The sequence below is a fragment of the Dreissena polymorpha genome, chromosome 4 (assembly GCF_020536995.1).
Source record: "Dreissena polymorpha isolate Duluth1 chromosome 4, UMN_Dpol_1.0, whole genome shotgun sequence".
Lineage (NCBI taxonomy): Eukaryota > Metazoa > Mollusca > Bivalvia > Myida > Dreissenidae > Dreissena > Dreissena polymorpha.
The window spans coordinates 85,129,922-85,156,658 of record NC_068358.1 but is presented as its reverse complement, the minus strand read 5'-3'; the positions used below and the strand labels follow the sequence as shown (position 1 = coordinate 85,156,658).

The following is a 26,737-nucleotide window of genomic DNA, read 5'->3' as shown; positions in this document are numbered from 1 at the left end:
GTGTATTATTCAAATTGCTGTGATTGTCACTCAATTTGAATATAAACAAGCTAATATTAATCTTAGATCTGTATGGATTAAATTGCAGTAGGTATCACACGGGCAGTAAATGTTGCGAGAAGTTGGAAATGCAAGTATGCCAGAATGTACACAACACAAACTTCATGAAGGATGCCAGGATGTTTGTTTGCTTGGATGGTCTCCACTCCGTACAGCCGGGGATTACTTCGGCTTCCTAACACATAGTCCAAAGCCCACTCTCACCCCCCCACCCCCCCCCCCCCCCCACACACACACATACACACACGCTCCCGTGTTTTCGTTATTCTGGTTAACCAACCGTCGCTTAAATTAACTTATATGTACTCAACACCAGCAGTATTCATCATATACATGTACGACCAAATATGTTGACTTGTCGGGCGGCAAAATAGTATATTTATTCTATAAACGTGCAGTTGTAGAATGACATGCTTTTGATCCAGCCTTTGTGAAATCTGTCATGTTTACAAATAAATAAGTATTGTATCGTTCGCCATAGGCAGTTGTTTTTAATGAATTTGTCTACCTTTCATTGAACGTAGATGAAATAGAGGAAAACGTATGTAAGTATATTTACAGCGCTTAACAATACGAAACGCTCGAATTGTGTACTTATAATAATACATTTTAAAGGGATCTTTTCACGCTTTGGTAAATTGACAAAATTGAAAAAAGTTGTTTCAGATTCGCAAATTTTCGTTTTAGTTATGATATTTGTGAGGAAACAGTAATACTGAACATTTACCATGGTCTAATATAGCCATTATATGCATCTTTTGACGATTTTAAAACCTAAAAATTATAAAGCGTTGCAACGCGAAACGATTGAATAATTTGGAGAGTTCTGTTTTTGTCGTTAAATTTTGTGAAACTACGAAGATTGCTTATATAAGGTATAAAATACGTTAAGTATGTGTACTTGGCGGAATAGCTCAGTAGGCTAAAGCGTTTTTACTTCAGGACTCTGGCAGGACTCCAGGGGTCACTGGTTCGAAACCTGCTCCGGGCAATGTTCTTTTCCTTTTTTTAATTTTATTCTTGATTTTTTACTGGAGCTTTTACGATCCAATGTTTACATTTATCAATATAAAGCATTTAATGAATAAGTTAAAAAAAGCCAAAATCTGTGAAAAGGCCCCTTTAAGCGTCAACAGCTTGAATGCTTCTTATTATTCAGTTTTACGTGTTCTACATGGTTAACAGCGTTTATAAACAAATTAGAACATAAAGAAGTAATTTGCACATTGTTGTCAGAAAAGAAACTTAAACAAGGTGTTATCATTAATTCGAACATTAAAAGTTATCTAACAGTATGATATTTGTGAATATATAGACTTACATCTCTCCAAACACGAAGTTATTGGCGGATACATTGCACAAGTTATTTCCGATGCACATTTTATTAACACAATAGAGAAAAAGATAACTACAATATACATTAATTAGCTCTTACAAATGCATCAGGGGCAAAAGTTTAAAAGCATGAGTATTCTACCACCAGATATGTATGCATAAAGAGGTACGGGTCTCTAAATCGATGCTTCTGATCGAGACCTCGCACAAGTTCTGTCCGTTGCACATGTTTTATTAACATAATAGAACAAAGATAATTATATATACAATAATAAGCTAATTAAACGCTATCAGGAGTAAATGTTCAAAAGCATGTGTATTGGACCTCCAGATATTTAAAGATACCCACGCATGGGTCGTCAAATACACTGTTGGTGGCTGGGACCTTGCGCATGTCCTTCCGTTTCACAAGTTTTATTAACTTAAGAGGACAAAGATAAGTACAATACAATAAAGTAGCCCATTAAAATGTAATAGTAGAACACGTTTAAAAGCATGCGTATTGGACCTCCAGATATTTGAAGATACCAATGCATGGGTCTCCAAACACGCGGTTGGTGGCTGGGACATTGCACAAGGTCTTGCCGTTGCACATTCTCCGGACAATGCTGGTGGAGGTTGCGGACCTGCAGTATACTCTGTAGTTCGGAGTCCACTTTGAATCGCAGATAATTTTCCCCCTCGTGCGACCATAATTCGCCGTACCAACATAAATCCTCTGATAGAAGGGGCAAGACAAGTAGAGGGACGAATTCTCGCATACGATCACACTCCCGAGTGCTGCAATGTACACAAAATACATAGATACAGAACACAAACGCTTTACACTATGCAATTGTGTGAGAACTGGTATGCACACAATTATTGTGTTCGAGTTTTGTTGTATCATTTTAGTAATTGAATAAAATAAGATAAATAAATATTTGCTTTTCACCGTCATAAAGCATCAACTTTCATTATTATTGAACATTATAATGAAAATTGTTTTAATTGTAGTTGAGTGAAAAATATTAAAATAAAAATTCCAACAAATATGGTTGTTTAATAAAAAACACACCAAAGAAATAAAAAAAACTCAAGAACAACCATGCATGTACTGTCTTAAATTCATTAAATTTATAAATCATATGTTTTTGACAAAAAGCGTTATCAAAGTAATCAAATATCGAACATGATATACAATCAAAACAACTTACCAACTTGCGACAAACAAGCGAGACTCAGTAGTACAGCAGTAAAGTAAAGAGTCATCGTGAGGCTGAAGTTTGTTCCTTCCGAAACAGCGCGGATAATGTGATATTTGTTAATGATACGCCGACATTTATTTACAGTTGGCAACTGTAAATAAGCGTAACTGTTGTTTGAACGAATGATATCTTGCTAAAAAACAATGGGATGTGGCTATGTAAAGCAAACATAAACTTATGTATGTGTTTCGTGTGTTACTGCGGTAAATTAAGTTTTGATTGATAACTGTGGGCGCTATGTGACCAATCAGAAAGATTTATTCATCACATTAACGTCATTGTTGATAAACACGATCGCCGACTTGTAAGATGTTTACGGATTAATAGGCATTCGATACGTAATATTCAATTGTGCTGTAGTATCCCGACCGGTTGGCTGCTGTGGCAGTTTGTTCCCCTTTTCGACATCGGCAACTAGTTCGGAAATGGTTGTGCCGTTGTTGCAGACACACTTTTAATGTCTAATGTCTAAGGTGTATATATATTCCATTAATGTCTAATGATGCACACGTAGAAAGCATTTAAACTTGAAGTAGTTCGTTTTATTCGACATCAAAACCTGTTATGTTCATTCGAAAATTAACCTATGTCCATGTCATTTTCGTATAAAATAATATATCAGTTCAAATGATTATAGGATTATACATATCGGTGTCCTATATACAATGTTAAAATTAATACCGATTCTGATAATGGATACTTCCAAGATTCAAATTATTTAATTTAAAGTGACAAAACAAATCATTTGTCTAATGTTACTTACAGCAGAATTTATGGATATGTAACGTGTATATTATCATGAATTGTATACTACTCACCATGCTGTTATAAACATAGGAAAATAACCACAATTCCCGTTTTAGCTTTTACGGCTATTGAAGTCTGTGCTAAAACTAAAAAATGATTCGTATGCATCTTATTATCATAATTTATGCTGATATAAAATGGCTGACGTCTTTTTCAATATCCAAAGATAATCTAAATAAATAAAAGGTAAATAAATAAAATATTTTAACACTTGATTTAGCTTAACATAATATATGTATAGTAATTCTGGTGTCATTCTGAAAAGTGTCCCTTTTTGAAGTTATAGGGAAACAATACATAAAATAGATTTTCTTTTAAACGACATTCTAAAACATATTCATTAAGTTTTCTGTTTATAAATCAAATATAATATTATAGAATGAGAAATTTGATTAAGTTATCCTACGAAGAAATGATAAAGCACATCCCTTTAACCGACTGCGCTGAAATGCTTCCTAAAGAACCCTTTCCAACCTATGTATGCACTAAATGCTCACAAGTGTAACGTCCAAATGCAAATATAAAATGGGATAAATAAGCAGGTCCAATAAAGCTAGTATAACTTTATGTTTTTACATCGCAGAACCAATAACAAATTTGCCGGACGTTTTCATACACTATTGCTTCAGTCTTTCCGCTATTTGTCTTTAGTACAAAATAATAACAGTAACGATATAATCAGCGTAAATATATAATGGCAGCTTAGTAATGTCCAATTTAACCATGAATTTCAGAGTTGAAAAAATAAAATCTCCAACAAAGAACATTGAGGGTTGTTTTTATCCAGAAGGGAGAAAACTCTCAATGAAATTTTACACGCCACTTGACAGAGTTATATGGAAGTTAAATTAAAACTCAAGAAGGTGTATATATTCATATTTTATTTATCAATGTTTGAGTAAGATGCAATTCATCAATACTGTCAAAAAATACTTCTTACGGATTCAATCGCAGTATATTATTTCTGTTTATACAGAGTGTTTATACTTAGTTATTGTAATATAGATATTCAGTCTGTCAAAAAGTTTCTGTCTGGAACCCGATTTGATTTTGTGTTAATTTATTATTAATGTTTGAACATTTTGTTAGTCTTTTAAAAATATGGGAGTATATTGTGCTGTTTATTATAAGTTTTTTGTCACTCCATGTTTTGACTTAAACCATGAACTTGATAACACGGTTGATTTATGATAGAATTTATTATTTGATACATGTGCATCTTATTATCATAATTTATACTGATATAATATGGCTGACGACTTTTTTCAATATCCCTAGATAATTTAAATTTATAATAGGTATATAATTACTATATGTTAAACACTTGATTTACCTAATTATAAGATATGTATAATAATTCTGGTGCCGTTCTGAAATGTTTCCCGTTTTATAGTTATAGAGTTTTAGGGCAACAATACATAAAACAGATTTTCGTTTAAACGACATTCTAAAACATTTTCATTAAGTTTTCTGTAATAAAATCAAATATAATATTATAGAATGAGAAATTTTATTTAGGTATCATACGAAGAAATGATATAATACATCGCTTTAACCGACTGCGTGCTAATGCTTTATAAAGAACCCTTTCCAACCAATGGATGCACAAAATGCTCACAAAAACAAACATGATTGTAATAAATCATTTATCCCCTATGATCCGATAATAAATGAACTGATTAGCAATAACATTCGAGTACAGAATAAAAGGCGGCACTAATGTTACCTAAAATACTTGGCATTACATTATATAAATAGTCTAAAGGTCTATATACCTTAAACAAACAATAATCTGGTTACAAATATTAAATATAAAGTTGGTTCCAAAAGGCTAATAATTTGTACCACTAGGTGTAAATAAATATTTGTTAATACACGTTCAGAAACAGACGGTATTTTTAAGGTAATTGATGATGATGATAAAGAATATGGGAAGTATGAATATACATACGCAATTGGGTATTTACACCCTGTAGTACTAATTCTTCCTGGCATACATCACGATCATCTGTAGCGTTTTCTATATGATGATAGATTATGAAATCTTGTTAATACGAACGTATTAAGCTTATACTTGTACTTAAATCCTTAATCCTAATGTGTTTTATATTGACCGTTATAAAGCGGTGACCCCAGTATGATTTATCTTTGTTGAACTTTTATATGTTGTGTTTAGTTCAATTGTGAAGGTTCTCATTTAAGTGGTTATTGCTCGGCTAAGTGTGAGGTTCGGCTGGCATTTATTTCGTCTTAAAGGGACTTGTTTACAGTTTAGAAAAATAACGATTACAACATTGTAACAGATTAAAACAAAATTTATTCACGATTCTTAAACAAACGAAATAACACTGTTGACTGAAACAATTTAACTTTTTCAGTAAACTTTGGATAATCATCATTTAAATATATGTAAACAAATAAAGGGTTTTTATCGTTTTTCCTTGACAATTTAGAAAATACGTTTACTACTAATTAACAATAACCATTCGCAAAGAGTAAGTAAAGCATGCGTGGTGGATTTGTAGCGCATTGTGTTTTTTTTTGAAGCTCGTGGAAGGCAATTTATTGTTTTCTATTGTTTTTCTTGCGTTCCAAAATAAAATAGATTTGTTATAAAAAAAATTGAAAGAGATTTTTCAAAAATACGAAAGACCCTTTAAACCACTATTTGTAAACTGACCGTTGCATTTACGACCCAGCTATACGCATTATTGTATGTTTAATGTCTAAATGTATATGTATCGTCTTGTATTGTATAGGTATTTGGCCATTTGCTTTACATAAAAGACAATATAGACTTTATATATGTTTACATATTCCTTTGAATACACGGTCTTAGATAAACATAGGCGCGTAGGCGCACAATTCCATTTCAATCCTTCAATGCATTGTTAACAGACAACATCGAAAACAATAGTCCCTTACCGGGCTTATGTTTTCGGAATATGAATAGGGTCTCCATAAGTTTCATCAACCAAGTTTAAATGCTTGATAGTTTTTACAGGGTCCGAATTTCATGTTTCATTTTGTATGTGACCATATCGAGCACGATTTTGTTATGCATAAAAAGTGAAATAACAAACGCATGGCCCGCATGTTTCTGCATACATAATCACAGATTCATTAGCATATTAGAAGTAGTATTAGAGTTTTCGAAATATTACAATTTTAGTTTTCATTTATTTCTTTAACCATAGCTTTCACAAACATTCGTTTAACGTCAAAAGCTTAAATAATACAAATCTTCCATACGTGACACTCTATCATATACTGAGTTTTATCAACCTTGCTTAAGTACTTTGAATTTTCGCCGGAAAAAATATTTAGCTTTGCACTTATTTCTGTACCCGAAGCAACCAATTTTTTTTAACAGAAAACTAAAAAAACGTGCATATTTCCTGTATGGGAAAGCTATCTATCTACCGTATTTCATCAATCTAATAGTATCTGTCGAACTTTTGAGTTATCGCGGGCACATAATTGTTCGGAGAGTTTTCAATTATTTCTATAACAACATTTTTGTCGGATGGAAAATAAAACAGCTGAAGTGAATATTTGCAAAATATCTTTCTGTCAACATACCGAGGTCCCTCAATCTAGTTTTTTGAGTTATCGCGGTATTAAAAATTTTCATATCATTGTCAGTTACTTCAGTAATCATAGCAACCTTTTTTCGGTTGAAAGAAATGCAAATTTCAATATGATCTTATTTTCACATACCGAGTTTCATCAACCTATCTTAGGCAATTTTAGGATATTTCAAGACTTTTCGGACAGTTTTTACTTCTTTAATTATGTATGTATAGCAAACAGTGAGATAAACTCAATTTAAGATCTATTTGAGTCGTCGCACGATCCCAGTTCGGACAGAAAGACATACAGAGGGACGGATCAGCGGCAAACATTTAGTCCCATCCGGTGACACCGTAAGGGGTCTATGAAAGGATGAGTACAGAATAATGAGGGCCTCCTTGCATGAAAATGACTGACCACTGACCTGGGATGTTATTTTAATTCAAGGCGGTCAGAATTTATCAGTGCTAAACACAATGCATGAAACTTTCATTAAAAGTTAGTGTTGACGAAATATTGAAAGTGCCGTCTTCACATTTATCGGTGTTCATTTACTAATCAAGTGATATCAATACATTTCGGAAAAATACAGAAACACAATCTTTATGTTTTCTATATTGAACAGCGCGCGACTATTACATCATTTTTTATATGCTATGCTACAATTTTTCGGATATCAACAATAATACAGTATTACTATTGCAGCTTATATTCACTCTACATTTAGGAAACATTCTTTTGATGTTTATATGTGAACAACCACATTTGTTTTATTTTTATTCAAATTAGGATCATTGAAAATATTTGATATTGAGCAAACGTCTCAAATTATCTGCGCTTACAAGCCAATATCAATACCAGAACCCACAGGAAATAGTAGCCGCAAGTTCTGAGCATTTTACTTTTTTATCGGTCCGCTCAAATAATTTTTTGAAATTAACATTACTACTGGACATTATGCTTTTATAAACATTTAGTGGAAGTAAACTGACGTAAGTTATATTTGCTTTTAAAATTTTAACTCAAATGGTTTGAAAGACTGACGATTCGACATATTAATAAACGGACTGACAGACTGACCCACGGGCAATGTTAATCCAATATAGTCATCTTCTTCTCCACCTACTAGTATTGAGGGTATGTTATTAAATAAATATATACATCTGTTTATTATTTATTTTTACATTTCGAATACATTATTAAGATATTAAAAGTATTACTTTATTATCACAGATAATTAGGATTCTGGATTTTAATCTTTATATTGGCCCTTAATCGCACATCTTCGACCGAAATAATTCAACTTGGATAATTATGGTAGTCTATACAATATTTTACTGATAAAAACGTTTAATATCTAAACTATACACATATCAATTTATAAAAAATGACACTGCATCCCGAAAACAAATCAGAACATAATACAAACGTAAAAATAAAAAAATGTTAATATGCAAATATCGTACATATGAAAAAACTAAACAAACAAAAAGTACGGTACGTATACAAATACGTACGTTCTTTATTTCGTGCATTTTTATAACTTCAGTGACACCGTATTTATAACACTTGTATCCGATCCGGATGTGGTGATGCGAGTTCATTGCTTGAAACTAAAATTACATGCTATAATAAATTTGGAAAAGGTCAAAGACTGTTGTATTGTAAATCATAGTTATTATGTCTGATAGGCAGCGACAATAATTGAAAATCAATTTACTTGTTTAAAAAATATTAACAAGACTGTTATTTAAAGATAATGTCAATTTTGAGCGTCGATAAAAGCCTCAAGCCACCACCACAGGTACTGCATTGGATATCAAAATACCTTACATATTTGCTTTATTGTGTATCACAGTAAGGGTAAACGTCTATTATTTGATTCCAACATAAATATAATCATACACATGCGTATAAACAATGTATAAAATCTTCGTTTAAAACACTTCGTTACCTTCCGTCAAGGTCGGTCAATCCGTTGTATTAAGACAGATCGACACTAAAGCCACGCTAAAGAATTATTCCTGCATGGAAGTGTTTTAACAATATCGCACTTTTCATAAAATCGAAAACACAAACAAGTTTGTAAACTATATAAACTTTATATACATACATGCACAGCAATTCTCGTTCTCAGCTTTATCAAAACATATTAATTATTTTATCTGGGATAATCTAACATAAAAGTAAACACAAACAAGTTTGTAAACTATATAAACTTTATATACATACATGCACAGCAATTCTCGTTCTCAGCTTTATCAAAACATATTAATTATTTTATCTGGGATAATCTAACATAAAAGTAAAGCAAATAATATAAAAAACAGAAAACCAAAATCCACAGACGTTACTTTTCAAAAATATACAATGATAATAGTCCATACATATGCAGGCCAACTGTATACGTTTTTAGAAAATATTTCTAATAATATTGAATGCTTAAATCCCCACTTAAAATCATATAGTTATTATGTATTGGATTACAAATTAAACTGAATATTTATTAGACCAGACAATATTTTGTAACTTAAATAATTATAACATTTCACCAGTTGTCAAAGTTTGGACACAATATTGCTTTTAATATGACGTGTCAATGTTTCTTATACTTTTAATACTCATTTTTACGTCAGAAAATCTATATTCAACCGTCTGATTCTGTTGGTAGCATTTTCTACACACTCAACAATGATTTCAGTGCCACCAAAAAGCATTCGAACCGTAACCGAACGATCCGTGCCTCTTCCGGCCAATGGAACCAGAATTGTGCCAACATGTGTGCATCCAAGATCGGTTGTAAATTTAGCATTCCTATTTCTTGAAATAAAAATTGGAATATTCATTGACTTCTGTGATTCATTGACAGGCCGATATGAGCTTTGCGTATGAGCTCCACCTACGACAAGTTTATCTCCTTCTCTAACAATAATGTCAAACAGATTTATACATCGGACTGTTCCGTCATCGTAAACTGAACGCTGCGAGGAAGGGTGTATTTTTTCGTCAAAGATTCTTGTTGTTTGTACACCATAGGTATACTTTGAAATGCGTACATTAATCGCAGTTGGACAATGACCGAAAATTACTGCCCCCTTGAGTACAGCAAGTCCAGCTTCTGCCGGAATTACGATTTTCAGCTGCGAAAACGTCAGTTTAAAGATTTCCTGAAGAAGCTTAGACTCGGAGAAACCACCCACCATCAGAATGGCTTCAACTCCGACGCAGTCTGGCTTTTCAAGAAGATCAGATGTATGCGTAATAATCTGTGTCAATGTTGTGCTAAAGAAGGACCGCACGAGGTCCGCATCCAATCGAATTTTGTTTCCGGTCTGGCTAACCTAAATAAATTATATGCTTTACAATACCAAAGTGAAACAGTCAGCGCGAAGCAATGTATTTTATTAATATCATCTTTATTAAACGAAACATTCTCTCAAGTAAGCATTCCATAAAATAACAGAATCTACTTTAATATACAACACGCATGATTTAAAACAGTGAAATAACCTGTTTTCCGTAATCGGATGATGTTAGTTTGTCTTGCATTGACATGTGTGTCATTTCCTCTACTAGGTTAAACAGAGTAGATGGAACTTTAATTGTTACTTTAGTTTTCGATCCAACAGCTATATCTCTCTTCTTGATTTCAAAATCACGAAGTAGTTCAAGGTAATCTTCCATATTCTCATCTTTGAATCGTTGCATTGTAGTGTTACCTGAAAAATATAAATTACTACTTATGTAAAAAGAAAACTTACTACACATCTTCCAAAAAATAATAACGGCTACAATGATTGAACAATTATGGAAATACCTGCAATTTGTCCAAGAAAATTCATAAAAGCCCCGTCGATCTTCGTCCCACCCCAATCACCACCACTTGCCCTATGTATTTCTTTGAGATTTCCACCGGCACAAACTTCGTGTACCGTTATGTCAATTGTCCCACCTGAAATGTATGTACTTGGTGGTTGTTATAAATATATACAATTGAATGCTTATTGAACTTTTATATAAAACGGACGCTTTTAAAAGGTGTCCAAAAGTCACAATATAAAACATGAAACGATAATTAGAAAATGGGGAAAAGGGTGCTAAATGTAAAAATCGAAATAGATGAAGATGTGTTAAAGGTTGATGTTGATGATATTACATCTGATACGTGTATAAATGTAGATAATAGCAAATACATACATACAGCCCTTTATGGTAGAATTATTGAAAGGTTAAAAACGACAGTGTATGAGTATTTGCAAATACAAAGCCGTGATTTATATGTTTACGTCATCCTTATAAAACTGTTTACAAGAGTATAACAAGTAATTGATAAATGTATTTGATTCCATTTAACTTACAGTTTGTTCATTGAACTTGAACAATTTAAAAGTTTGCATTGTTTGGTTGGAAATAAACAAGCAAAAATAAACTGAAGTATGCGAACAAATATAAAAAGCCACTTCTTTGTCAAAATAACGTTTGCTTCAACTGCGTTATTTAAATTTCAGTTGAGAAACAAATTGCCCTTCGTAAACGCTTATTTAACTGTTACATGATCTTACAGAAATGTTTTGTGTAAAACTAAAAATGGACATCAGAAGTGACCATATGCTTGAGAGAAAACCTGACAGAATATGAACACATTTAGGCTCTAACGTAGCGTTTTTGCTAAAACAACAGGGTGAAAGCATCGGAGCATGATAAAGTACCGTCTCGATAACATTTGTGTGAAACGTCATCATGAAAATGAAATATCACAATAAAGTCCATGCTAACCAATACTGAATGTTCATTGAACCATCTTCGACACAATCACAATTATAACTGCTGTGGGAAGACAATACCTCCTGCGTCAACAACTAAGTATTTCTTTCCGGTTTGAAATGTGAGAATGCTTGATTCCCCATCACACAGCACAGGAAGATGTCTGCAGTATAAGGAGGCTGCCTCTGGTTCGAGAGCAATGGAAAGTTTGTCTTTGGAGATTCCGGCCTTAAATCAGATTCAAAATTGTTGAAATAAATGTGCCAACTTATAAAAATACACAATACTATTTTGAATTTGGAATGTGCATATATACAAAAGCTAGATCTTTACAAAAATGCATAATTTAACTAACGTTCTTTAAAAGATGCATGTACACTAAGAAAATTAAAAGGCAAATGATTGAAAGATAAGTATCTTGTTCAGTTTGGTTGGGGATTGTTTAAAAGACAATTGTTACTTGTTCTGCAGCCAATCTCATAAACTGTTTTGCCGAATCATTCCAAATAGCAGGCACGGTAAGAACCCAGTGAATATCGTCTGGCTTCAAACCTGCCACTCGGTTCTCGGATATTTTCTCCAAATCTTCTTTCATGTACCTGATTAAAGTAAGGGAAGTAAAGCAACCATGCATAACTAGCACGTGTTTCAATACTACTACATATTTGACGCAAAAAGACACAGAACTAAAGGACTTGCCTGATTGACAGTGAAAAAACTGTCAAAGCTGGGAGCTTTCGACCACATTCATCGTCTACCATGGTTTCCTTGTGTATAGGCTAGATAAAGATAAAAAGCATTGTAAAATAATATAACGGCTACAACATACTTTCTTTCGCGTTATACACGATATTTGCAAGTGAAAAAATACTTTTAGACAACCAAACATCGTTTCATATTAAATCATGTATGTTCCAGTAAACTACATGCATATGTAGCTAGTTCGTGTGTACTTAAAGAAATCTGCAGTATACAATGATTTTGCTTGATTTATGAAATTAAAAAACCTTTAACCAAAACGAATTTTAAAGTATACTCCTATACCTTGTTCCACAACGACATTTTGAACCTGCGGAAGAAGTACCATGTCGTATGTTTGCCACTCTGACTCAATTCACTGTACTGATTTTCCGCGTCGTACGCAAACGCTTCAAGTGTCTTTCCGTCGGGTCTGATAAGTATACACGTAGGACCTGTGCGACGACACATAAAATGTATCCGAGTGCACAAGAAACCAATACAATGAAAATAAAATTGTATAAAAGTCAAGTTAATAGCAATCATATTACTACGAACATCATTAATTCATATACTTATTCAGTTCACACCGGTTTATTTATGATGATAAACAGTTTGAATAGCTTTCATATTATTGTGTATTTGTTCAGTAACGATTTGCTAGTTATTACAATATAAAGTGATATATTTAAACGGCAAAGTTTATTGCTTTGATCTCCAATCAATACAATCATACTACCATACATTAGAATTGTTGAACACGTTTTACAAGACACATTTATTTAAGTCTTTGAAATTAAACTGATTAAACTATAGAATATCATGCGCTGAAATAGACAAGTGTCTGCAGTGTTCCTAATTATATTTGCTGCGCAGATTTGTACTACTTTGGGCAAGTTAAAAATGACAAGAACATGCATACATTAGTTGCAGCAAATATACATATACACATATACAATAAAAGGTAAGATATTCTTCTTTGGTCCATCTAAGATCACACCTTGGATATTCTCAACGTCTTATCTCAATTTATTCCATAGTATCGTTGATTAATTTTTATCACCCTACAATAAATATCCGTTACATATTTTAAAGCAACAAATTAACCTAGAAACATTACATAAACAAACTTTGCAAAAACCAAAACTTTGATAAGCAAATTAACGCATTAATGTTGCATCCGTCATTCACGAAAGCATACTAATTACCTTTGGACGATAACAGCTGACTCCCAGTCCATACTTTCGCGGATACTTTTGTAGGATCTTTATCAAACTCTGATTTAAAGGAAAATGCCCAACCAGAATAAGTAGTCCCGATGTCTATGGCGGCCACCAAAAGCGACCCACCTCTCACTGCCTGAATAAATGTTCATTACAAAATAATAATATGATATAGCACAAGGTCTTTCCAAAACGTAGGTACATAGTTTAATTAATTGACATTCAAGGTTCGATTAATTTTTACAGTTTGTTGTTTACCATAATAATAAGACCTTTCTCCACAATCTTCGCAACAATACGAATGCACGAAACTTAATTTATAAAATAAAAAGGAATGATCTATGTAGAACAGGGGCATAACAGCAATATTGCAGGATAAGTTGAATATTTTTGAAAATTGCATGACTTTTAGTAGATTTCTCAATGGTCAGAAAAGGTTTAAAACATATGATGATGAAACGATATAGGGGCTGTGGCTGTAAGGAATCTGGGGTTGCCTTAACTTTTACTAAAACACGATGTAATTACTCCAATTATCCTTTTATCCTGCAAATAACAACACATTATGTATTAAAATATTTACAATTTAATGGTTGTCCAATGAATATCATTTCATTGTATTCTTGTACGGTCTTGTCGAAATATTGATCAAAACAAGGGACAAAATTGTCACAAAACCAGGTTTCAATTTGAACAAAAGTCTGATAAAGGGAGACAATTCAAAATGTGCATTAATACCGATTGTTCCTAGTTATCCCCCCCCCTTGTTTCAAATTCAATTTATTTTTAGTCGTGGCGATTTGATATTCACATTCATAACGCTGATCACGTTTGTCAAGTTATTTTCAAAAATATATTTATGCAGGACACAGTTAGGCTTCATATAGAATTACAACTGGTCTAAATTTCACCTTTGACATTGAATTGTGACTTAACCCTCGACTTTCAGACCTGCTTTTCGCGTGCGAAACCAGGCCCTTCCATGGAGAGCAGTATCTAAATTAATAAAAAAAAAATTGGACCATTGACCTTCATTGTGACTATGACCCTTGTTGTAAAAGAAATTCCGTCTGATCATGCGGACCACTACGGCCAAAATATTTGAAAATAATCTATATTGCAAATAAGTATGCTTCGGACGAATGTCAAGTACACATTTCCTAGACTAGAACTTTGATTTTGAGATGCGATCATGACCATGCACATAGAGACATGGTTCTTGCAATCGACACTCTTTCTCATTATGATGATCACTTGGCAAGATAAATGAAAATCCATCCATTTTTCTAAGGGATGGCAAACCAACGCAAATCCGTAACCGGTTAACCTGTTTCGATATTGGAGCGGTTAACCGGTTAACCGACTGTCTTTGTACCACATAAATAAAAAAACATCCGAAAAACGTATACGTTTACAAAAACCTATATATGTATCATAAAGGTCTTTGACGTTATAAACAATTACATGTATATGCAAATATACTCTGTCGTGTTGATTGTCTTGCAGCGTTGTAAGAAATCCAGGCATGTTCGTACAGTGTCGTCCAAGATTAGCCTGTGCAGTCCGCCAAGGCTAATCAGGGACGAAATTTCAACATTCACTGGATATTCGTTAAGCAGATACTTTGCTTTGATTTTCGTTTATAAATTGTGTCTTTGTTTTTATACCGGAGCTCTGTATCACCGATGTTAAAATCTAGCTATTAAAGGCTTTTAATGACACACTTCAAATAATGTGAACATCTGCGAACACGTCCCTTTTTAAATTACACAATGATGTATGATATTTATCACAGGGGTATAATACAATTGTGGTTATAATAATACTTTAATGCAGTGACATGCCACTGATGCTGGTACTGCTGCTAATGATGATGATATTGATGATCATGACACTGCTGAAATTGATGATAATTAGGAAAAGGAAAAGGAGAACTATCATGATGATATATAAATGCAACTTATTTTTATTTATAATAGTTGACTTTCGAAGTTGCGATAAAACAAAAGTGCAGTGCCATACTTAACGATGGCATTGGCTATATTCGAGTACACAAACGTACTGAATATTATTTAATCCGCGTCATGCGAAAATGGGTCTTATTCGACATATGTAGCTCCAGACCAATTAACGCATTCGTTTGGTCTTGCCAGAAGCTACACTGTACGCCAATGAGACCACGAGACTTTACGTGACTGCGCAGGCTGCTCTTGAGCAACGCTGTCCGCATATGGCATAGGGCCCATTTTCATATGACGCCGTTCAATTAGGATTGTTAGGGGAACGATTAATTTTGAATGCACGTATTGCCTTACATGAAAAGAGAATGAGTCACGTTATGACAAGTCACATTACATTAAATATACGGATTATTTATTATAAAATCACTGACCCTAACATTTAAGTTTTCCCAACAGAGTTTCGTGTTTTGGAAACGCGTAAACATTCTTAAAAGCGTGGTATTTGAAATTCAGCGTTAGTCCGTTTGCTAATGGCATACTACATGAAACGTGACTTTGATCAAGGGATAATACATGTACATAATAAATGAAGCGTGTTTTTCATAATGGGATATTATATGATGCTTGTTAAAAAAAACACTTTATTTTATTACTTTCGCTCTCTCAAAATCTTTGTTCATGTAATAATAAATGAAGCGTTTTTACGCTCAGGGAATAATAAAACAAAGCGTGGTAATGTTAATGGGATACTAAGTGAACTTGTTTACTTGCGCGAGTTATTGAAATGGCTCTGCTTGACTGAGTTTTAAATATGTGGGTTATGCTTTAGACTCCATCGAGCGCATTGAAGGATGTCATTATTTTGTTTTCCGGAGGTTTGGTTAGCTGCGTCAAGTTAATTTTCTTAGCAACGCCGTGTTTAATATGACATCCTTACTACATATACACAATTATATAACCAGACATAACAATATAGCAAAACGTGTAAATAGTTACTGATGAACTTCAATAGTTTCTATCAAAAGTTCCAGTGCTCACATAAACATAAACTATCGGTGGGACGAACATATCCGACAAAAACTATTCAAGATTACTATCAACTTTAAGTCATTCACAACATTAATTCTGTTGTAGTCTATTTATGTTTCGCATACGGATGAAAACTATCACTGGTGTGTGCTGATTGAAAAAGGAAAAGATGCTAACGAATAGAGCATTTATTGCGTTCAACAAAAAAAATGCGTTTTCTGCAAGAGTAACCGAATATTAATTTTGTAATCGGTTAACCTCCTAAAGAAACGGATAACCGGTTAACCGATTAACCGTTGACATCCCTAATTTTTCTGAATAGCTATATAAGATATTGAATTGTAATACTGTCCCTGGTTTTTGTGTTTGACATTCTGTCTGCAAAGTTATTTGAAAATATGTCTATGCTGGGCAAATTAAGGCTCAGAACAAAGAGTCAAGTATACAATTTTCCAGCCGCCCACCTGTTTCCTAATGCGGCTGTTCTTTTAAATTATTTATTGCCCCAGCTTATTGAGCATGAAATGCATTTACATTTTCATTTCTAGTTTCATAAAATGTGGCGGGAAAATCCAAATAACCATATAATGCGATTTAAGTTTGCCAAACTGAAATAAAGCAATTCTAATTACACTACTCGAATTTCGCTTTTCATAATGCATTATGAACAACTTTCGATATCAAATCGCCTAAAACAAAATATAACAAATGTTATTTTTTATAGAAATCTAAATATTGTGTCTTATACTCGTTATTTTATCATAAGAAAATTAATTTAATAAAAGAAGAAACAAAAGAAGAAAACACCTTACCATTATCAGAATAGCCTGTGACTGCGTAGCATACGGACAACTGAAGGCGGAAGTTTAGTTATTCCCAGAACGAACAATTCCACTAATACTCAAATGTAAACCTTTTTTCCTCAAAATTAACATTGCGATCGGCTTTACGTGTGTTTGTTTGACATTCGCAAGGTCAGGTTTTGTTTCGATTGTAATGTATCTTGGAATAATAACCAAGATTTTAAAGTTGCGATCGTCTTTCAGTCAAGGTTTATTTGACATTATCAAGGCCAGTTTCAGTTTCGATTAACATGTACTTTGGGAATTACAACCTAGATGATAAAGGTGCATTTCGATGTTAAATGGGTCTTACATTATTAAAGTTTCATAAATACGTTTACTTTTATATTTGTATAATAAATTATTAGTTGCTCATCACGTTTGACTCGTTTTTAGTGAGGCTTCGTAAAATACTTATTTTGATAAGTGTAAAAAGTTGACCTGGTGATGCTTTAACGAGCGCGGGAGCAACAGTAGTTAAATCGTCATGAAAGAAATGAACACGAAGAACCGCTATACGAATACGCACTATCGATAAGGGAAATGTAGAATACATCATTTTGAATTAGGGAATGTTTGTTGTCGTGAGTTCGACGCCTACAGGAAGCAAGTACCAACAATAGTGTTTATCGTTGTATTTCTAGTGCTACCAAACTTGGTATGTAGTGACATTTTATAGTCCTCTACCAAGTTTGTTCAAATTATGCCCCTGGGGTCAAATTTGACCCTGCCCCGGGGGGTCAAAAAATTGAAAATATGCTTATATAAGGCCTATTTTGTGCAAACTTTATAAATCTTCTTGTCCATAACCGTATGGCTTAGGGCTACAAAATTTGGTATGTAGTGACATCTTATAGTCCTCTACCAAGTTTGTTCAAATTATGCCCCTGGGGTTAAATTTGACCCTGCCCCGGGGGGTTAAAAAATTGAAAATTTGCTATATAAGGCCTATTTTGTGCAAACTTTAAAAATCTTCTTGTCCATAACCATTGGGCCTAGGGCTATCAAATTTGCTATGTAGTGACATCTTATAGTTTTCTACCAAGTTTGTTCAAACTATGCCCCTGGGGTCCAATTTGAACCTGCCCCGGGGGGTTAAAAAATTGAAAATTTGCTTTTATAAGGCCTATTTTGTGCAAACTTTACAAATCTTCTTGTCCATAACCATTGGGCCTAGGGCTACCAAATTTTCTATGTAGTGACATCTTATAGTTCTCTACCAAGTTTGTTCAAATTATGCCTCTGGGGTCAAATTTGACCCTGCCCCGGGGGGGTTAAAAAATAGAAAATTTGCTTATATAGGGCCTACTTTGTGCAAACTTTAAAAATCTTTTTAACCATAACCATTGGGCCTAGGGCTACCAAATTTGCTATGTAGTGACATCTTATAGTCTTCTACCAAGTTTGTTCAAATTATGTCCCTGGGGTCACATTTGACCCTGCCCCGGGGGTCAAAAAATTGAACATTTGCTTATATAAGGCCTATTTTGTGAAAACTTTTAAAATCTTCTTGTCCATAACCATTGGGCCAAGGGCTACCAAATTTGGTATGTCGTGACATCTTATTGTCCTCTACCAAGTTTGTTCAAATTAAGCCCCTGGGATCAAATTTGACCCTACCCCGGGGGGGGGGGGGTCAAAAAATTGAAAATTTGCTTATATAAGGCCTATTTTGTGAAAACTTTAAAAATCTTCTTGTCCATAACCATTTTTTAGGGCTACCAAATTTTGTATGTAGTGACATCTAGTAGTCCTCTACCAAGTTTGTTCAAATTATGCCCCTGGGGTCAAATTTGACCCCGCCCTGGGGGGTCAAAAAATCGAAAATTTGCTTATATAAGTCCTATTTTGTGCAAACTTTAAAAATCTTCTAGTCCATAACCGTATGGCATAGGGCTACCAAATTTGGTATGTAATGACATCTTATAGTCATCTACCAAGTTTGTTCAAATTAAGCCCCTGGGATCAAATTTGACCGTTCCCCAGGGGTCACAAAATTGAACATATGCTTATATTGGGCCCATTTTGTGCAAACTATAAAAATCTTCTTGTCCATAACCATTGGGCCTATTTCTATCAAATTTGGTAGGTAGTGACATCTAATAGTTCTCTACTTAGTTTTTTCAAATTATGCCCCTGGGAACAAATTTGACCTTGCCCCAGGGGTCAAAAATGAACATATGCTTAAATAAGGCCTATTTTGTGCAAACTTCAAACACCTTCTTGTTCTTAATTATAGAGCCTAGGGCTACTAAATTTGGTATGTTGTGATATCTAATAGTTCTCTACCAAATTTGTTCAAATTATTCCCCAGGGCTCAAATTTGACCCTGTCCCGGGAGGTCACAAAACTGAACATATGACGTTTACCAGGGGAGATTACTGCGGCCGTGTGGCAGTGACCAACAACAACAACAACATCTTGTAAACATGAGATAAAACCCCGTCATTTAGTGCCATTTTAGATCAGATGGTAACTGCTTACAAAGGAATTGAAGTAAGAACATGTGTTCTGAATGTTTTTTTTATAAACTGAAAAAAGTCGGGATTTATTTAAATATGTCGAAAGTGACCATATATCCGGATAAAAAAATTTCGGATGACATGTTTATTTAATGTCTTTTTTGTAGTGTTTAAACCAGTTTAATAATATCTTATTGATTTTAAAACACAACTTCCATGAACATAATTATTTCCATAAAAGTCAATATATGATTCTGCATTGTAAACTCAAACTTTGTGTCCAAGAGAAGGTGTTGGAATTAATGAAGTGCAATGTTCTTAACTGTCTATATGCTGCTTTTTAATAACTAATGATTCATTGTTCCATTTGTGAATTGTGACTCATGAATTGTGGAGATATGATTGTCAATTGCTCAACGATCTATATAAATTTCTGATCATTTTATAATTTTCTTAATATAAGTTATGAAATGATCTTAGATGTCATATGTATTACTTAATTAAATACATTTATAAATATAAGAAATAATCTTTAGATTATCATAATATTCTCAGGCCTGTTGGTCTAAGGGATGTGTGGGTTGTTAATTATATGTATGCCCCTCTTCGAAGAAGAGGGTGTTTATTGTTTTGCACATGTCGGTCCGTCCGTCATCCGCATGTCCGTCCACCAGATGGTTTCTGGATGATAACTCAAGAACGCTTAGGCCTAGGATCATGGCACTTCAAAGGTACATTGATCATGACTCGGAGATGACCCCTGCTGATTTTGAAGTCACTAGGTCAAAGGTCAAGGTCACGGTGACCCGAAATAGTAAAATGTTTTCCGGATGATAACTCAAGAACGCTTATGCCTATGATCATGAAACTTGATAGGTACATTGATCATGACTCGCAGATGAACCCTATTGATTTTCAGGTCACTAGGTCAAAGGTCAAGGTCACGGTGACCGGAAATAGTAAAATCGTTTCCGGATGATAACTCAAGAACGTTTTATGCCTAGGATCATGAAACTTCATAGTTGCATTGATCATGATTCGCAGATGACCTCTATTGATTCTCAGGTGAAAGGTCAAGGTCACTGTGACCCGAAATAGTAAAATGTGTTCTGGATGATAACTCAAGAACGCTTATTCCTAGGATCATGACACTTCATAGGTACATGGATCATGACTCGCAGATTACCCCTATTGATTTTCAGGTCACTAGGTCAAAGGTCACGGTGACTCAACTTAGAAAAATGGTTTCCGGATGATAACTCAAGAACACTTACGCCTAGGATCATGAAACTTCAAAGGTACATTTATCATGACTCGCAGATGACCCCTATTGACTTTCAGGTCACAAGGTCAAAGGTCAAGGTCACGGTGACTTCACACAAAAAAATGGTTTCCGGATGATAACTAAAGAAAGCTTACGCCTAGGATCATGAAACTTCATAGGTACATTAATCATGACTCACAGATGGACCCCTATTAATTTTCAGGTCACTAGTTCAAAGGTCAAGGTCACAGTGCCAAAAAATGTATTCACTCAATGGCTGCCACTTCAACTGACAGCCCATATGGGGGGGGCATGCATGTTTTACAAACAGCCCTTGTTTGAGATGATTCTTTACAAAGAAAGATGCTGCTATTGTATTTGTTATAAATGTGTGAAAGGCTCTAAGAAGGAACCAGAGATTATTTACCCTTTACCAAACACCAACAGGATTTTACGGGTTTATAGCTGACGACTTTATAAAAAATTATGATAAAATGAGAAATTGCTCAAGATGAGCAATTTCTCCTTTTATCACAATTATTTCTACCCTACCTGATTATTTCCTTAATATTCCATTACAATTTTATTGTCGTCTGCAACCTTTTTCAAATTGGGAAAGTCCAAAATGTGTCGTTTGGTAAAGGGTTAAGGCATTTTGATTCCTACGGGTCTTGTGAATCTGTTTCAAATCAAATGCGTATATTTGATCTTCAGCATCTAAAAATATGTGAAATAGAAAGAACGACAATATCTTTTGGAGAGATAAATGTACCTACGTTAAAAGCAATGGGACTGTGCTTCAAAGGAACAATTCCCGGGCTTTTGAGGCTGTTTAGTTAACACGGTAGTAACTTTTTCCATATATAAAAATGCTCACCCTTCCAACTTTAAGCGCCCAATGGGACGAGGGATAGACAGAGAAAGTCACATGCTTGAGTACATTTCAACCCATGCGCATTGCGGGTTTTTTTCGCATAAAAACAGTGGAGCGATACAGGGCCATCATGGCCCTCTTGTTTTTAAAATATATTAAGGTTATCTAACAATTATGCTCATCTTAAAGAGGCACATCGACGTCGTGTCCCCTGTATATAGAGACGTATTAAAACATTGTATATTCCCATACATTCATCCAGTAATCATTGCTCAAGCTAGGCTTAAATAGAAGGGCGCAACACTCTGCCGCCCACACGTCCAACACTTCCCCGAAATATCGGGCAGTAACATCAGAATTTTACAGTACTACCGTCCCATGAATTTTATAAAAAAATATACATTTGACTGAGCGTTCAGAAAAAAAGGAGAATTATGTGTTATGCAACGTTTTAATAAATACTTTATAAACAATATCTTTTCTTACAATTATGTTAGCCGTCGATATGTCCATTTAAAAACAGTTTTTACGATTGCGTTTTCTAAACATACAACGTTGCTGTATCAACAACTTGAATACGCGTTCAGAAGAAGTCGTTTCAGAAATTATCAAATTTAGAATTTGCTGCGTTTGAAAATATTTTTGTTCGTTTATTCAAAATCGCCTTCATGTACAAAGGCAGTAACAATATTGGAAACCGCACATTAGTCTGTGCAGATATATTAATTCTTCACACAAGCAATTTTTGGCTGTGTAACAAATAAGAAACACATACTGTGTCGGCATAGACTTGTTCGTTATGAAATCCATCTAAGGTAATATAATTTGATGAATGCTTTATAAACAGACAGTTAATCATATATATTTATATCCCTTGTTTATATTCCTAAGTTGTTTTAAAGGTGCCTTTTCACAGATTTTGGCATTTTTTAACTTATTCATTAAATGCTTTATATCGATAAATGTAAACATTGGATCGTAAAAGCTCCAGTAAAAAATCAAGAATAAAATTTAAAAAAGGAAAAGAACATTGCCCGGACCAGGTTGCGAACCAGTGACCCCTGGAGTCCTGCCAGAGTCCTGAAGTAAAAACGCTCTAGCCTACTGAGCTATTCCGCCGAGTACACTAATTTGATGTATTTTATACCTTAAATAAGCAATCTTCGTAGTTTCACAAAATTTAACGACAAAAACAGAACTCTCCAAATTATTCAATCGTTTCGCGTTGCAACGCTTTATAATTTATAGGTTTTAAAATCGTCAAAAGATGCATATAATGGCTATATTAGACCATGGTAAATGTTCAGTATTACTGTTTCCTCACAAATATCATAACTAAAACGAAAATTTGCGAATCTGAAACTACTTTTTTCAATTTTGTCAATTTACCAAAGCGTGAAAAGATCCCTTTAAGACGGCGAAATAACATATTTCCTTTAAAATCGTGTACACTCAATTTGATCTTATCTAATTATACTTGCAAATATTAATTTTTAAATAAACCACTATATACCACTATAAACCACTGTATTATAAAATAGCCGAGTTTCGATATTGCATATTTTTGAAGTACATAAACAGGGTAAAACAACACATTCACCTACCATTTCGAACACCAGCCACAACCTCAATGACAAACTGACTTTTGGTTTCGGTGGGAAGAAAATGTTGAAACCAGTCATCTGAATTTAAAATTTCTGGTACCACTCGTCGTTCTCATTAGCAATATACAAGCGTGGAACCAATGTATGTAATATAATATCTTTACCATGAAACGATATATTTCAATGCAACTATATTTTTAACGGAACCTTGCCATGTATGGTATCTAATTGCAAAGAACAACTATAGTCTTAATACCAATTCCGTATTAAAACGGCAATAACTACCGACTAAGGCTCAAACGGGTCATACACTGTCTTAGGGATGGAACGCGGGTCAATATTAAAATACCTGTGGAAGTTCGGGTCTATCCGGGTTAGAATTTAAATCAGTTAACGCACAATCTTCATTTAATAACGTCCTTTATCAGAACAATAAACAGTAAATCTATTACAAGGTTTAGTTTGATCAATTAAATATTAACTAAAATACTGAATCATGCAACTTTTTGTTAAGTGTACATCACAATGTGTTGAGGATAAATGCCAGTATTCTTTGGCACTTAGGTAATTAGTTTAACATTATTTTCTTGCTAGAAGGGTACAAACACAGAAAGAACAGACGAACTAAACAACATTTGTAAAGAAGTATAAAGTATCTATTACTTTAACGTGATGGCAATACATAACTTATTGATATTCGATTTAAAGGCCGTTTCAAGTTTGAAGTCGATACACATTTAAAAGACAAGTTCTGTTTAAGAAATTTACCATGCTTTTGTCCGAAATATTGTTGTTACTTTCAGAATATCATACATAGACTTACTTACATTTCGTGCGTGTGTTATCCTAATTTTGAACAAAACAAAGCTAACAATAATTTAAAAGAAAGTCGGAATACTATTATTTAATCTATCGACAAACAAACCCGGCATCTTCTATGTAATGAATAAGCCAAACGACGCGGTATCGTTCGTTAAAGCTTTGTCCCGATTTTTTTCGACCCTCAAATTCGATTTTTTTACGCGCTTGAGCCATATAAGCACCTATAATTTAAAGTGTGTTACGCAATAACGATTAGTATCCATAACCATCGTCTAATAATATTGCATTTTAATACATGCTTTTTACTGATTTTCAAATAAATTTGCACAAAATGATCATCATATTAACTAATTAACACGTAGTTCAACAGAATCGTCGAATATAAGTACAGGCTTCTGTAGACGGTTGATATTCATACATTATAATGGTATTGTAGTGGAAGGGCTGTTAATGTGTGACCAATAACTTTTTGGTTCATTATGTGATTTCTAACAAATAGGCAATACTGAAGATCACAGCAAAGAAAGGGTGTGTTATGTAACATGGTCGCTCGCTTTAGGTTCAAGCTCACAGTGGAAACATTATAAATACAGATCTTCACATATGAAGCAATCAAACACCATTACAGAAATCCCAACGAGAGGCTAGTTGATTTATCAGATCAACAATATTGGCACTGCTCCATATATTGAATACTTGGGTTACACACTAAATTGAGGTTAAGAGCACAGTAATGCTTATTAGTCAAATTATTTGTATGTAATAGAGCTATATACCATTAACCTGATGTATTTGGAGATTTTAAATACACGTCCATGTTACTTAAACTAAACACAAATTTATCAATCTAAGAATTTCTGAGACTTTTTCTAATCCTTGATGTAAACGATTCATGATTTTAACAGATTTAATGAGATAATCAGAATATTTCCATTGCTTTTTAGGTATGTTTTATATAATAAAAAACAATAATTAGTGTAAATACATAATCCATCAATGTCTCCAATCAAATTTGAAATAAATTATTTATAAAAGTCTTACTTTTAAATTCACATTAAATAAAAATTCATTTTACAAACATTTTATAAACATATGCTGCTTCTTATAATCCTTACACTTTGAAAAGATAAATTGTGTCGCATGAATCATTTTATATATATGTATTGCTAAATACGTTTGCAGATCAATGTGTACAAGAACCTACTCGCTTTGTAAACACTCATTATGAAGCCATTGACATATTTTAGAAATAAGTGAACATGGTAATAGTTTATTGATTTCGTTTAAACCTATTTATTTTAGTTTAAGGCTCATTAAGACGCTTTCAAGTCCGAAACTTTTGTAAAACAAGTTATTGTTGTCCTTGTTTAAGTTTTAAGTTCGTCCCGCCAGTGAAGATCAAATCGTGACCTCCTGGTGATAATATATCCACTACGCCCACGGCGATAATAGGGTCTTGTTATGTTCATAGTTACGATACTTCGAGGAGGGGCTTGTTCCATGGAGGCAAGGCACTTTATGGTAACAGAAGCGATAATTTGTATAGAAGAGCTTCGATGATTTAGTGATTGATTTTGTCAAACATGCGAACGATGGTTGTATTCCGATATTAAAGTTATGCAAACATTTAATTCCGACATTTCTTAAACAATATAAACTTTATGTACTTTTACTCATATTTTGCTATTTACTATAAAATATACGTTTATAAAGTGTAGATCGCATGATGTTTCGTTTAACATTGATTTTATGCAGAAAAGGAAGACAATTAATACTTGACGTATGATTGTGATATCAATATTTTACTTATGGAGATACGGAGGGCCTATTATGTCAGTACTAATTGCTCACTGATTCGTAATAATCCGGTCTGTAATGGCTGCTTCACCCTTACGCCAGGCAAAACGGTTATGTTCGTATGTTCTTTACCTAGATAACTTACAATTTATACACTTATATGTAAAGTGTGATGCAAACAATATAGAATTTGAACGATGGATTAGTGTTCGAAATGATTAATTGAATATATAAATTGTTTTCTATTTTACTGCACGGTATATACTCCTATTCCAAAATACTACTTTATAAGATTTACAAAGAATCGCCCAGGCTGATAAAAAGGTTAATATAAC

At 33.6% G+C, this 26,737-nt stretch overlaps 1 protein-coding gene and 1 long non-coding RNA gene across 5 annotated transcripts; both read right to left on the bottom strand.

Moving 5' to 3' along the window:
* Positions 1–1,197: 1,197 nt before the first annotated feature.
* On the bottom strand, positions 1,198–2,816 carry LOC127877950 (uncharacterized). The gene is made up of 2 exons (XR_008048676.1): positions 2,592–2,816; positions 1,198–2,175 (listed from the first exon to the last, which is right to left on the bottom strand). It is a non-coding gene; the product is annotated as an uncharacterized LOC127877950 (long non-coding RNA).
* A 5,699-nt stretch (positions 2,817–8,515) lies between these two features.
* On the bottom strand, positions 8,516–23,801 carry LOC127880035 (heat shock 70 kDa protein 12A-like). 4 transcript variants are annotated; one of them, XM_052427251.1, is made up of 9 exons: positions 23,784–23,801; positions 13,733–13,883; positions 12,831–12,957; positions 12,486–12,565; positions 12,247–12,385; positions 11,867–12,014; positions 10,840–10,974; positions 10,533–10,741; positions 8,516–10,363 (listed from the first exon to the last, which is right to left on the bottom strand). In XM_052427251.1, exons 2-9 carry the CDS (start codon positions 13,762–13,764, stop codon positions 9,650–9,652), a joined length of 1,584 nt encoding a protein of 527 aa, XP_052283211.1. In that variant the 5' UTR covers positions 13,765–13,883; positions 23,784–23,801; the 3' UTR covers positions 8,516–9,649. The 4 variants fall into 4 exon arrangements, with proteins under 4 accessions (XP_052283211.1, XP_052283209.1, XP_052283208.1 ...); XM_052427249.1 differs by having other exon boundaries at positions 12,831–12,979; positions 23,784–23,795; XM_052427248.1 differs by lacking the exon at positions 23,784–23,801 and adding an exon at positions 17,550–17,782 and having other exon boundaries at positions 12,831–12,979.
* Between the last annotated feature and the right edge of the window lie 2,936 nt (positions 23,802–26,737).

Coding starts and splice junctions, on each gene's coding strand:
- LOC127880035 (XM_052427249.1), bottom strand. Junction 12,566..12,830: donor AAATGTCGTTGTGGAACAAG/GTATAGGAGTAT, acceptor ATCTTTATCTAG/CCTATACACAAGGAAACCAT. Junction 10,742..10,839: donor TTTTCTTGGACAAATTGCAG/GTATTTCCATAA, acceptor TATATTTTTCAG/GTAACACTACAATGCAACGA.